This window comes from Pomacea canaliculata, linkage group LG2, assembly GCF_003073045.1.
Source record: "Pomacea canaliculata isolate SZHN2017 linkage group LG2, ASM307304v1, whole genome shotgun sequence".
In the NCBI taxonomy this organism is placed as follows: Eukaryota; Metazoa; Mollusca; class Gastropoda; order Architaenioglossa; family Ampullariidae; genus Pomacea; species Pomacea canaliculata.
Window position 1 is genome coordinate 16,634,676 of NC_037591.1, and position 13,404 is coordinate 16,648,079.

Sequence of the window (13,404 nt, forward strand, 5' to 3'; positions counted from 1 at the left end):
TAGAACGAGGTGTTGATGCGAGTTGTTATTAACGGGTATTTGTGTTGTAGTCTGTAAAGTCCTGAGCCACTCGACAACGAAATGAGCATGATTTGGGCAACCGTTTTGTTGTGTGTTGAAAGAACGCGCATTTGTCTGGCTGAGTTGTTAAGCCATCCGTGCCGTGACAAGATTCCAAAATAAAATTTAAAAATAAATATAAATAAAGTAAAGAAACAACCATGCCAATAAATAAACATAATAATAATAATAAAGTAGTTTTACTGGTTCAGCGGAAAACTTACGCAGGAAGAAGGTTATGACAGAGACTAAAATGTCATTGTTGTTGTCTTTTGACGTGTTATCATGGTTCGAAGAAGAGAAGTCCCCACTATGTGAACGAAAACAAAAACCTGCGAACTGTTCGTAGCACTTTAGCCGAGTTTTATTAATCAAATATTTATTTTAAGACAGACTCCAATCGCACGTTTAAACTGACTAAGAAGCTCATTTAGTTCTGTCCTGAACTTGCTGCCACTCAGACAGTACAGGTAGAAGTTGATGCTGCTGTTGCTGTACCACAGCAAATCCATGACAGCGAAGACTAAACGTCGCAAGGCTTCGGTCTCATCGCTGACGTTCTCACCGTCAAACACGTACGGCTTCATCAGGAGGTAGACGCAGATCGGACCTGTTAGTGATACAAAAGTGAAAGACAGAACTATCAAAGTTATGGTCATGGACGAGGCTGTCTTCTTGCGAGAGGTAACCTGCTGCTTGTCACTCAGCCTGGTGCGGGCTTCTTGAACTGACGTTACAACCGTTTTGAGAAGAACCATGTTGGATCCCAGCAAGATGATGAATGGGACAAGGGAGAAGACGAGCAGGTCGACCCAGGACCAAATGCGGTCAAAAAAGTTTAGATAACCTTTGGTTACTTTCGCGCAGTCTCGAGAGAACGTGTTGTTTGAAGAGTTTGTGACAACGACCCCCCAGCCATATAAAATATGCACGTGGATGAGCATCAATGTGCCGCTGAGACCCAGTACAACGATGATCGACCTTTTAAGGGTTATGAGCGAATTTACACGATGCGGCCACACCACCGACGTCGCTCTCTGCAACGTTACAGCAACGAGCAGCCAGGCGCACGCAGCTCCACTCGTGTAAATAAACCAAACAACTAGTTTGCACAAATAGTTACTTGACCTGGTGACGTTGACCTTAAAGAGATTGGACACCCACTGCACGAGGAGACCAGAATAAAGCAGCAAAAGATCTGAGACTGCCAGTGCTACAAGATAGACTGAAATACCCGACTGCCTTTTTCTACTCAGCCTGTGATGAACCGCAATAGACATGGTGTTCCCGAATGTTCCGAGGATCAGAATTATAGGGGGTATAACTGTCCAGGCCAGTCGAGCAGCTTTTGAGAATGGGAAGTCGTCAGCACTTGCTGCCGTGTCTTGGTTTCCTGGAAAACCTTTATATCTTTCCGAGATATTCATCTTTTTCTTTTCGTACCCGAAAGATCGGTTTTTCTTAATGTCATTGGCAGGAAGAAGAGAGCATCATGCAGACAAAGTTATTAGGTCCTGTACGTATAGGCCATGTTGACTAGATAAATTGTTTCTAGCCATTACTTTCATTACTTTCCCAACTTAATATTTTCGTGCAGTCGCACTAAAAGCTATAAAGCGAGATTCAAAGCAGGTAAGGTAGGCCCCATCTGTACACAATTTATCATCTACAAAATGGTTTCAGCTAAGTCCTTTATCAAATAAAGTTGAAATATTGTTCTCTTTCTTTCTCTCCGGACTCTGCATTTACAATATCAGTCTAATTCCAATGATTTTACACTGTAGCACAAATGGCACATCAGTAAATCTAACGATGGCGATGAGGACGAGGAAGAGAGGTCGTCGATGAAGAAGAAGACAACAGATGCGATACTCACAGTCGAAGACTGACCGCGCATGAATGTAACTCAATTCATGCCATTTTTCCTCTGATTTATACAGCTTATAAAGAGTATTTGAAGTTTATTTAAGGACAATAATAACGGCAGCTAACCAGATATATTACAAAAAATATGCGAGGCATTTTCTTTATTTTTTTGTCTTTCTTTTGTTGACCGCAAATCATGTCTGATTACCTTTTAAACATTACACCACAAAGTGGCTTTGCATGACGTTTATACATTAATCAAAGTTTACCCTCAGAATATAACATTTTTAAACTAATTCTACTATTTCACGATTCTCGAAAGCTTTAATACAAGTACCGATAAATTATGATGTTTCAGAACAAAATATTTCAGTTGCCGTTTTACATTTTTGATTTATTGTATCAGATGTTGCCTAAGACAAGAAATTCCTTCACGTGAATGTTCAGTCTAGTACACAAATCACTGTACACGAATAAAGTATTTTTATGAATTTCTTTAGAAGAGGATCGATATCGCAGACAACCAGAACTTATTCGGTGTCCTAGGGCACTGTTAATAAGCTTCATTTTCGTGACGAATATCACTGGGGATGAAGGAAGCGTCGAAAAGAGTATGAAATTATTAGTTTCTCTCACGGATGCTACAGGCTTCTTCTGTTCCTGTTTCAATGTAGTGTTCGATTGACAATGAAGGCGTGGTCTTATTATTGACTGTTTTGGTTTTCCGACACTTCCTATCTTGGAAATATGTTGTTTAGTAAATGGTATTTACTAATTCAATCACGTTCTTAACATCAGCAGAAGCCATTGCACTTGCAGTGTTCTCCACCCGTGGGACAAAGCAAGAAACATTAAAGGGAAATATTCAATAGTAATGTTATTAGTGCATCCTCGTGAAGGAACAATTCTTTAGTTTTAGAAACATGGAGTACCTAACAGCTTTTCATAAGTCGAAACAAAACCTGCGAGTAACATTTTTGTAATGAAGGAAGTGTAGAATTACATTATTTGTATTAATTAGAGAGAATGATTTTACTACACGCTGCCTATCTACAAATCACGAGGAAGACGTCTGCACACGCCACATAAATTCATGACAGAACTTCAAAGAAATGTTTGATTCAAGATTTTTGTCGAGAATACTGTCGGATGTCACAATCTCTTGCCCTATACTGCAGAGTGTAGTAGGGGAGGTGGGGGTAGCGGGCCGAGCGCCCCTTCTCCTGATAATGCCGGTTGACATCATTCTTCCATTCTATCACTGTCAAGGAACTCTGACCATACTAATGTCACACTATTCGTACTGGAAATATCTGCTGTCGGACTACACTGGGTGGCTGAAAAGGGATTTGCCAGACGTTTCCCTTGTCTCGGTGACTGCTCGTGGCTATAATCGTGTACCGTACTGCTTTTGCGTATGCGTGGTCTTCACTTTCACATGATTCGTGCTGTTAATTAAACTTTTTTTTTTTTTTTTTTTTGTCAACACGAGTTTGTCCTTTTTTCCCCGAGGATTTTTTGGCATTGTTGCTCGTCGTGAGTGACAGAGTGAACGTTGTGTGCGTTGAGTGCGAGCGTGCTTGTGAGTATCCGTCGACAAGCACCCAAAAGCGACGGCACACAACAAATACGATGGTGCACACACTTTCTAAGGACATCATAGAAACAAAAGACTGAAATGCAGAGTAGCGTCCACCGTCATCAAATAAAAAAATTATCTGCTTCTTCATTTCATTTTATTCAATGCATGTAATTTGTCGTCCTTTTAAAAGATGCAGTTCGACAGCACAGCGATAAGGCTTTTGCCATGACAGTGAGAATCGCTCTCATAACTCTACTCTGTATGGGCGTTTGCTTAGAGATGATAAAGGCTTAGCTGCTAAGTCAGCGTAAAGCAAACAAACAAACAAACAAACAAACAAACAAAACCCAACCAAACAAATTTAAAAAAAACTGCATTAAAAACACTAAAAGAAAAAGCATCAACTCATTTATTTGAATACTTGTACCAAGTTGACCAACAACAAAATACAGGTAATGTGGCCAATGTGTTCTGATTTTGATAATTTAACGCTTAGACTGAGTGTCACAAACCTGCTGTCTACTTTTTGTAATTTTTGTATATGTTGTTTGAATGGGAACGGAAAGCGTGGGCGGATGGCGAGTGTTTTGCGTGGGCGTGCGTGAGTGAGCGTGTCATGACAGTCGCTTTTTCTTTGACATAATGGTGTCATTAAAGGACACCACTCGTATAAATGTCGAAGAATAAGATTAAGAAAAAAAAAGTGATTTTTGCAGCAAGTGGCATGTCCTGACTGGAACAGGGATCATAACCTAACCATTTTGTCCAAGTGGTGTATTATAAGTCCTGACCATACTTAAAGTTGTGAAGTCCTGAACAGACGGATAAATCGTATACATAAGTTATGTGAAACCTGTTGATTTTTTCTTTCTTTTATTCTGTTAACTTCCTGTGTTCGTTGCTGGCTGGTGCGCTGGATCTAACTGAACTTCAAGAGGCGCGGCAATCGTGGAAAGACGGTGTATCGGGGTTCTTTGGTGGGGCTCCGGACCTGACGGCGGAAGCTTCAAAAGCAAATGTGCATATAAGTGAACTTTAATCAAAGACTTAAACCACGAAAAGGGGGGGGGGGGATTAATGCTATATGTGTTTTCACATGTAGTTTCATATTTTTGTTGGGGTCCATAGCGTATATAGCTGTAGAGATTAACCATTGCAAGATTTAAGGTGCCCCAAACAAGCATACATCCAGGCGCAAGGCCAGATATAGACCACCAAACCTCAAAATACCGTGGTTTTCTGCTATTTCAAGTTGTCATTTAAAATAAAAAAAACTATTAAAGACAGTCATGTCAAAGCATTTGCAGAAGCGATCTTCAATCGACCGCCTGCCCGCCGCCGTAACGACTACAGCGCTGCTCCTGCTACTCAGTCTCCCCCAACATAACTGTCAACTAGATTGCAGTCATTATCATCACATTAGGCTAATGGCAGAGGTGCGTTTGAAACTACTGACTACGGTAGACTCGCTTCACAGAATATCACTTAAATGCCTTCGTTGGCACAAAGGCTGCGTGGCATTGTCAGATTATTTATGAGGAAATTAAGTTTAGAGGGCTACCAAGAGGTCAGAAATGCATTCCAAGGTCTCAGCATCAGCAGCGAGGAACACAGAAATGATGGGAAAAAATTGGCAAGATGATTATCATTATTCTTCTGCCGCTGCTGCGGCAGAGGACGACAACAACAAAAAAAGAGGTGTGGTTAAAAGCCGGAGATTGCCTGGATATTGCCCAGAAGCTTCTTCACGCTGAATGATTACGTGAATCTTGCAAGTTATTCTCCTACTTTCTCCTCTTCTCTCTGGCTGTTTTAATACACTTGCTAATAATAACGTGTCATTATAAAGCGGTTCACTCCGCCAGGCACTGGGATTGATCTTCAGGATATCCACCGCTCAGAATATCTGGTGACCGCTCGATATGTCGCACCGGGAGAACGTACTTCTGCTACATAGTAAAAAGGAAAGAAACAATAACAAAGAAAATAAGAAATGAGTGTACCTGGGAATCTCGTTACCCGACATACGCCGCTGCTCCTACCCGATATACCGAGCGGCACGTGCTTTTGTTTCCTAAAATAGAGAGCGGATAGATAAGGGCAAGATAGCAGCGAATAAATAATACAAGACCATAATTCATAACCTACAACACCACTTCATACTAATTCTTCTGTAACAAACACAAACATATACTCCCTAACCTCAACGAAAAGCCCTGCATATAAAATCTAAGGTCATACTTTAAGAGTTCTTTCTGAAGCTCACCTCTTAGCCCTCGTCAACGCGCATGACTGTCATCGCTACATCTCCGTCTCTCTTAAGTGTATGGGTACAAGAAAGCAAGTCAAGCGTTTCCTGCTTTTATCTAGATGCTCCGGATGTCACTCATGGGATGCGCACCCTTTCTTCCTGCTAACTGACCAGTCAATCAACCATATTATGGCCAAACTATACCCCGTGATATTTATGATATTATGTAATTGCAATTAAAGATTTATTGAATAGGTTAGGTCTGTCGTGGGTTTGAAAAAACAGAACTTAAAGATCTTCCCTAACTGGCTCAAAAAGTAAGGTTATGCGATGTTTATTTGACAAAATATGTCATATATTTTATGGTTCTCTGAATTGTACGAGAAATATATATATATATTGGAATTACAGAATACATAATGCTTCTTTCTTGTAAAACAAATACATTACTTTATTACCTTACAAGGACTGTGTAACATATTTTAAGTTGAGAAAATTATAAAAAAAAGTCCAGATTTTGCAATCTACCAAGATCACAGTGACACTGTACTAAATGTAAAAGCCTGCGATATTGGAGACAAATTTCACTACATTCTAGTATCCCACCGGATTCTCTCCCGTCCAACCTCCAACCTCCTGTTTCATATATTCCTCAGGGAGACCAATTCTTCCTTTCCGACTATTATTCTTCAGACGAGAATGCTAGGCAGTGGCTTATGGCCCGTTGTGATGAGTTGACAAAACGCTCGGACTTAAGTATTTTTATTTTTTTTTAATTTTCAGAAAGACTTCAAAACTTTATCAATGTGTGTTCTGGAAAATCCACAATATTTCATTCAAAGAACGTTTTTGGTCATCGCGGCATCAGTATGGCTACTAAACTCGCAGAAATGCAAATCAAGTTGTAAATATTTTGAACCATACAAAGCCTGCTACAGCTTCCATGCCTGTGCCAAGATTGTTTGAAAACTGCTTTTCTGTAATATATGGGATTAAAGAGGACGGAGATTATCTAAATCCTCCACTTTTCAGTTCTTCCTGCACCAGAAAAGGATAGTTTTAATCACTCGAAGTGTACAAAGCAAGTGCATCGAAGACCTTTTTAGTGACGACGAGCAACAGAAGTGCTCATTGCACGTGCATCACTCCGGGGGCTTATGATGCAATGAAGATACGATACGTGAAGATACGAAGTTTACCCGTCTATCATTCCTGCCGAGAAACTAATGATTCCTAAAAAATACTTTTATATATTGCTAGCCATATCCCCCAAGAAGCGTAGCGATAATTTTGTGCTGAATACAATAAAGTAATTATGAGAAAGATAAAGAACAGAAAAGAGATACATGGTATTGTTTAGAATTAACAATGTTCGCACGCACTCGCTAGCTCTTTTCTTCTATGTTGCATTGTAAACCAGAGTTGCTAGTACACAAATAGTAGAACACAGGTGCCACTTAGACAAGTGGCTAGCGGTGTTTACTTCACCTAATGGGGAGTAGCCCTTCTCGCCGCGGTCGCTGCCTAGCCTGCAAGCTCTCAGATGGCAGTGGGCTTTCTTGCTGAATATTATTTTTATTCTGAAAAGTCTACAAAGGGACGTCACCCAGAGAATATGATTGCATTGCTCATTTCCCTTTGAGTCAAATGTCAGATTCCCTCCTCTTTCCTTGCCCAGAATTGAGCTGTCAACTTTAACAAGTTAGGAAAGGGACATCAAGAGGGTACAGGATGCAGAGTACAAGTGTTTGATCTGGTTTTTAACGAGGGACAGATTTTTCAGTGTCCTGTGTCAGGAAAAATGCATGGTGCTTAGCGAGGTAACATGTACTACAGCGATGTTAAACAAGCAAGTAATGTTCATTGTAAATGGCAATGTCTGTATCTCCGTTCTAACTGTTTAGACCTGACAAAAAATGTAACAAAAAGTTGTCAGCACAAAGTCTGCCCAAGGGTGTAAACTGATCAGAAACTATATGTCTTTGTGTATTTACTTTTGGCACGCCCTTTAAAAAACAGTGGGCAAGAAAGAAAAAAGAATGGATAGACGGACAAAAATACACAAAGCGAATAAAATGGCCAGAATCAAGGTCAAAGATTTAAAACTAGTTAAAAAGTGTTTCATAACCTAGTTCAGGGAGATTGATGTTAGTCCTAAAATACTTCAATAAGTTTATGATTTTTTTCGTGCTGGTTGAGACAGGTAAGCAACTGAGTAAATATATTTTTCAGTTCTGATCTGAACTTACTGCCGGTGAGACAGTAAAGGTAGAAATTAATGGCGCTGTTGCTGTACCACAAAAAATTGATTACAGCATACACGAATCGATGCACAGCTTCCCTCTCATCATTGACATTCAAGTCGTCAAACACGTACGGCTTCATCAGGAGGTAGACGCAGATCGGACCTGTTAGTGATACAAAAGTGAAAGACAGAACTATCAAAGTAAAGGTCATAGACGAGGCTGTCTTCTTACGGGAGGTGACCTGCTGCTTGTTTCCAACACTCAGCTTGTGGCGGGCTTCTTGAACTGACGATACAACCGTTTTGAGAAGAACCGTGTTGGATCCCAGCAAGATGATGAATGGGACGAGGGAGAAGACGAGCAGGTCGACCCAGGACCAAATGCGGTAAAAAAAGTGAAAGTAGTCTTCCGTAAGGATGGTACAATGCTGTGTAATCGTGTCGTTTGAGGTTATGCTGTCAACGACTCCCCAGCCAAATAAAATATGCATGTGGATCGTCATTAATGTGCCGGTGAGGCTCAGTGCCAGAACAATCGACCTGCTACGTGTTATGAGCGAATTTACACGATGCGGCCACACCACTGCTACCGCTCGCTGCACTGTCACAGCAACAAGCAGCCAGGCGCACATGGCACCGCTTGTGTAAATTAACCAGATAAGTATTTTACACAGAAAGGTATAGGCCGCTAGGACTTCGTAATTAAAAAGGTTGTTTAGCCACTGCACAAGGAGGCTAGAGTAGAGTAACATAAGATCTGCTACAGCAAGTGCTAGGAGGTATATAGAAATCTCAGACTTTCTCTTCTTACTTAGCCTGTGATGTACCACAATAGACATCGTGTTCCCAAATGAACCAAGAAACAGAATCAACGGCAGTCCTATCTTCCAGATCAGGTCAGCAGCTCTTGAAAGCGGCAAATCGTCAATACTGTTTGTAACGTTCATTTTATTTCCAGGTTGTTAGGGTCACTGAAAATATAAACACGAGTACTAAAGCTATGCTAGTGTACACAATGGTATGTGTATTGAAGAAAACGTAAGAAAAGATTCAGAAGAAGAATGGCAACGATAAAGTTGACAATAACGATGAGGATGGGAGGATGAAGAAAAGAACAAACATTAAAATAATGTACTCACGTTCACTAGAGGCCACAACATGGCCACTCTCAGCTCAGCAAAGGTGTTTATATCTTACTATGAAATCAATAGCTAATTTACAATTATATATATCTGACTTCCAGAAGAATAAAAAAAAAAACTGCTGTTTTCATGATTAAACTATGGGTTTCCCTCATGTTGTTATGCAGATAAGTGAAGGAAAAAGAAAATAAGAAAAGTAACGTTTAACGCTGGTTTTTTTCTTTTAATATATCTTGTGTCATCAAGATTGAAATATTCGGTCCAAGACAAAAATATTTCGAAAGAAAAAAAAAAGTAAAAATATCGAGTTTTACTAGCATTTTTAACTATAAAAGGCATAATTAGTGGAAGAAAAAATTTAGAGGAAGGAATATTGGCAGAAATGTACGATTGTGTCATTTCTTTTACTGAAAATATACTTTTTTAGTTCTAAGAAAGTCGATCATTAAAACGATTGGAGGTACATAGGACGGGCTTTGAAAGTGCGAGGAGTGAGTTATATTCTCGGGAAACATAAATTAGCAGCGGGTATTTAGAGATTAAATAATAATTCCATATAAAACGTGCACTTTGTGTTTTATTAGTAAACTAATTAATTTGATTTCTTAGATCGTGAAGAGCTGGTATTTTCTAGAATCGTATCTCATGTAAGGGAAAATAGTGTTGGTATAGATGAATTCAATCAGTCTGCAATGCAGCACTACTGCTGCAACAAAACATGTGCATAGAAGAAGAGAGTATGTATGTGTGTGCTCGCGTGATAATGATAGAGAGAGGGAGGGGGAAAGCGAAAGACAAGAGTAGCGTGTATATGAGTTACATATGCCCTGTGTGTGTGTGAGCTTGTGAGCATACTTACATCTGTGTTTAGGTGCGTGTATTTGAGTTCTTGTGCGTTGCCTGTGTCTGTGTGAATACTGTCATAACAATCGGCTGCTGTGTCCTAGTTTGTAATGATCATTTTCTCTTTTTTCTTCTAAGGCTAATCTAAGCTATTAACAATATAAACACAAAGCCGAGGAAAGTCTCTTCAATAGAAGTAATTTTCTTAACTGCAGGGTGTTTTTTTCTCAGTTTAATAATAACAGAGAGATGGTAGTATTGATTTAGTTTATACATTAAAATAACATCTACCCTAACAGTTTACGATCATACATTATAGCTGAATGCTTAGTTATTCCTTTCAAATATACTGAAATGAATGTACTGTGTTCAAAAGAAAGACGAAGTCGAGACTATCTTGCTTAGGTTTCAGTTTTACCTGACTAAAATGTTTTTGTTGTGTGTCCCCTTGCGGACAAGTGTAACATTGTGACGCTTAACTTTTTTAAATATAAAAAAAATAGTTCTTTGTGCATCGGGGTCCTAATAGTCTTGCAGCGGGAAACAACATTATCCTAACGGGCTATTTAATTAATTAGTATAGTTTGCAGGTAGGTATGAACACCTATATAGAAGATAGTGTTAGGAGTCAAATCTGTGCAGGATATAGTGAAAGGATCTATTCATTTACTTGATATTTTCTGCTTTACATGAGATGTTTTGTTGATTATATATACATGTATGTAAACCTTCACAGTTCCCCTCTGTCTTACATTACCCGCGCGCACACAGATCTTCATGATATAAACCAGTAGCGAATAATATCTCCACTTCATACTTCAGCAGAGAATCACCATATGAACTTATAACCAAAGAGGTCATATACAACATTTAAAATTTTTATCCTGAGGCTTAAAGACTTCCAAAAAATCTTCAGGAGGCTTGCTCGAGAGAAAAAACAGTTCTTAAAGAGAATTAAACAATCATTTCATTCTATAACTTCTTTATGATAAGTAACACAAAAACAGTTTGCGATGTATATTTGCCAATTATTTTCAGCACCTGCCTACCCCAAAATTCCAGCATTTCTGGGACACAAACTTCGTCTTTTACCAACTCGTGTGAAATTTCCCATTTTTATTTATTGTACAATTTCTACCGTTCATATTGTTCATGTACCTAATTCATGCTCAGAGCATGATTCTATTGGTTTGGTAGAGAGCTATACAAATATACATTTATTATTATTGTTATTATTTTTTTTAAAACCTATCGATGTAAGTGAATGAACGCAATCTTCTACTACGACAAAACGTGTACGAAAGTGTCATCGCGTGCGTGTGTGTGTGCGCGCGCGCTCGCAATAGAGAATGAAAGAGGAAAAGAGATTTGTGTAAGAATTGTGTATGCTTCACGTGTGTGCTCGTAAGCATGCATATATATGTGTTATAGATGTGTTACATATGGCTATATGTGTATCGAGTATTTTAGCCGACTGGTGACGAACATTCGATAGTTCCAAATGCATTGTGTCAACACCTAGAGGAAGAAGGGAACACAAATTTAAGATTTCTGAGCACGAGCTCTTTTTGAAACTCTCACAGTAAACAAATTGAATATAGGTCTGCAAGTCAAGGATCGATTAAACCTAGACTTCAGAAGTCACCCAAGCAGAAGCAGGTGCCACCACTTTCACGATTACCGAAAAACTGGCAAGTGTTGGCCTTGCTGGTGGTGGGCACTAACTACTTTAAAATATCAGAAAAATAAGTGTCGTACTTCGTACTCCTACTGCATTACGAAAAACTGATGTCTTGAGTGTTTTTGTGATAATTATACGAAAAATTATAATCAGCATGAATTTTAATAATAAATCGATTATTATGCCACGATATACGTTTTCCTTTGAAATTTGAAATCACAGAAAACTGTAACAGTATGTGTGATTTTTAAAGCGGAAGATTTAAATTGTCTTAGTTCTGCACTCAGCCAGTTTAATCCATCACTGGTTACAACTAACACCACACAGAATTTGCTAAATATCAAGTCAGTATTAGTAGGCATACACATATCAAGTATTTCTATAAGCTTAAACGTATTCAAATAGGTAACAGCATTCTTTCGAAAACTTTCAAACAAACATTGCACAAAATTAAACGTATGTGTGATTATAGTGTAAACATCCAGGAGACAGACATGTTTCATGTTGACAACTATAACAATTATCTCCCGGTAGAATCGTGGCAAGCAGTATTTGATCATTATAGATTTTCTTACGAATACTCACAAACGTAGTTCACAATATTTAGCTATATTGATTTATCGCTTGCTGCATCTTGGGCTTAGAAGATTTCAGGAAAAGAAAAGGTAAAAATACATAATTTGCATTGTATATTTAAAAGTTTAAATTAGAATGTATAAATATGCTTCTAATTTTAGGCGTTGTGATCATGACTTTTCAATTATTCTTGTTTTCTGTTATGACACATCACTCTTAGTTCTGCCGAGTTTTATCAATCAAATATTTATTTTAAGACAGAATCCAATCGCACGTTTACACTGACTTAAAAGCTCCTTTAGTTCTGCCCTGAATTTGCTACCACTAAGACAGTAGAGGTAGAAGTTGATGGCGCTGTTGCTGTACCACATCATGTTGATGACAGCAAAGACAAAACGTCGCACAGCTTCCTTTTCGTTGCTTAACGCCACATCGTCAAACAGGTATGGCTTCATCAGGAGGTAGACACAGATCGGACCTGTTAGTATTATAAATGTGAACGATATAACCATTAAGGTCAAAGTCATAGACGAGGCTGTCTTTTTGCGGGATGTAACTTGCTGCTTGTCTCCGACACTCAAACTGTGTCGAGCCTCTCGGATTGACATCACGACTGTCTTGAGAAGAACGGCGTTGGACCCTAGCAAAACGGCGAATGGGACGAGGGAGAAGAGAAAAAGGTCAGCCCAGGACCAAATCCGATCGAAAAAGTTTAGGTAGCCCTGGCTGATGATCGTACACTGTAGTATAAGCACGTCTTTTGAGGTTCTGTTCACAACGTCTCCCCAGCCAAATAAAATGTGGACGTGGACTAGCATCAGGGTGCCGGAGATGATGAATACACCGAAGAGCGACCTTCTAAAAGTTATGAGCGACTTCACACGATGGGGCCACACCACCGACATCGCTCTCTGTAAAGTTACAGCAACCAGCAGCCAGGCGCAGATCGCACCGCTTGCATAAATAAACCAGATGAGCAGCTTGCATGCAATATTGCTTGATCCTGCAATGTCGTAATTCAACATATTGTTTAGCCACTGTACTAACAGGCCCGAATAGAGTGTCATAAGGTCTGACACTGCCAGGGCTATGAGATATATCGATACTGTAGAATTTCTTTTTCTGCTCAGTCTGTGGTGAACCGCAACAGACATAACG

At 39.3% G+C, this 13,404-nt stretch overlaps 1 protein-coding gene across 1 annotated transcript; it reads right to left on the minus strand.

Annotated features, from left to right (window-relative positions):
- Positions 1-431: 431 nt before the first annotated feature.
- LOC112558090 (probable G-protein coupled receptor 139) lies at positions 432-1,487 on the minus strand. Its single transcript, XM_025228289.1, has one exon. It carries the CDS (start codon positions 1,485-1,487, stop codon positions 432-434), a length of 1,056 nt encoding a protein of 351 aa, XP_025084074.1.
- Positions 1,488-13,404: the final 11,917 nt, after the last annotated feature.

Coding starts and splice junctions, on each gene's coding strand:
- LOC112558090 (XM_025228289.1), bottom strand. CDS start 1,487: ATGAATATCTCGGAAAGATATAAAGGTTTTCCAGGAAACCAAGACACG.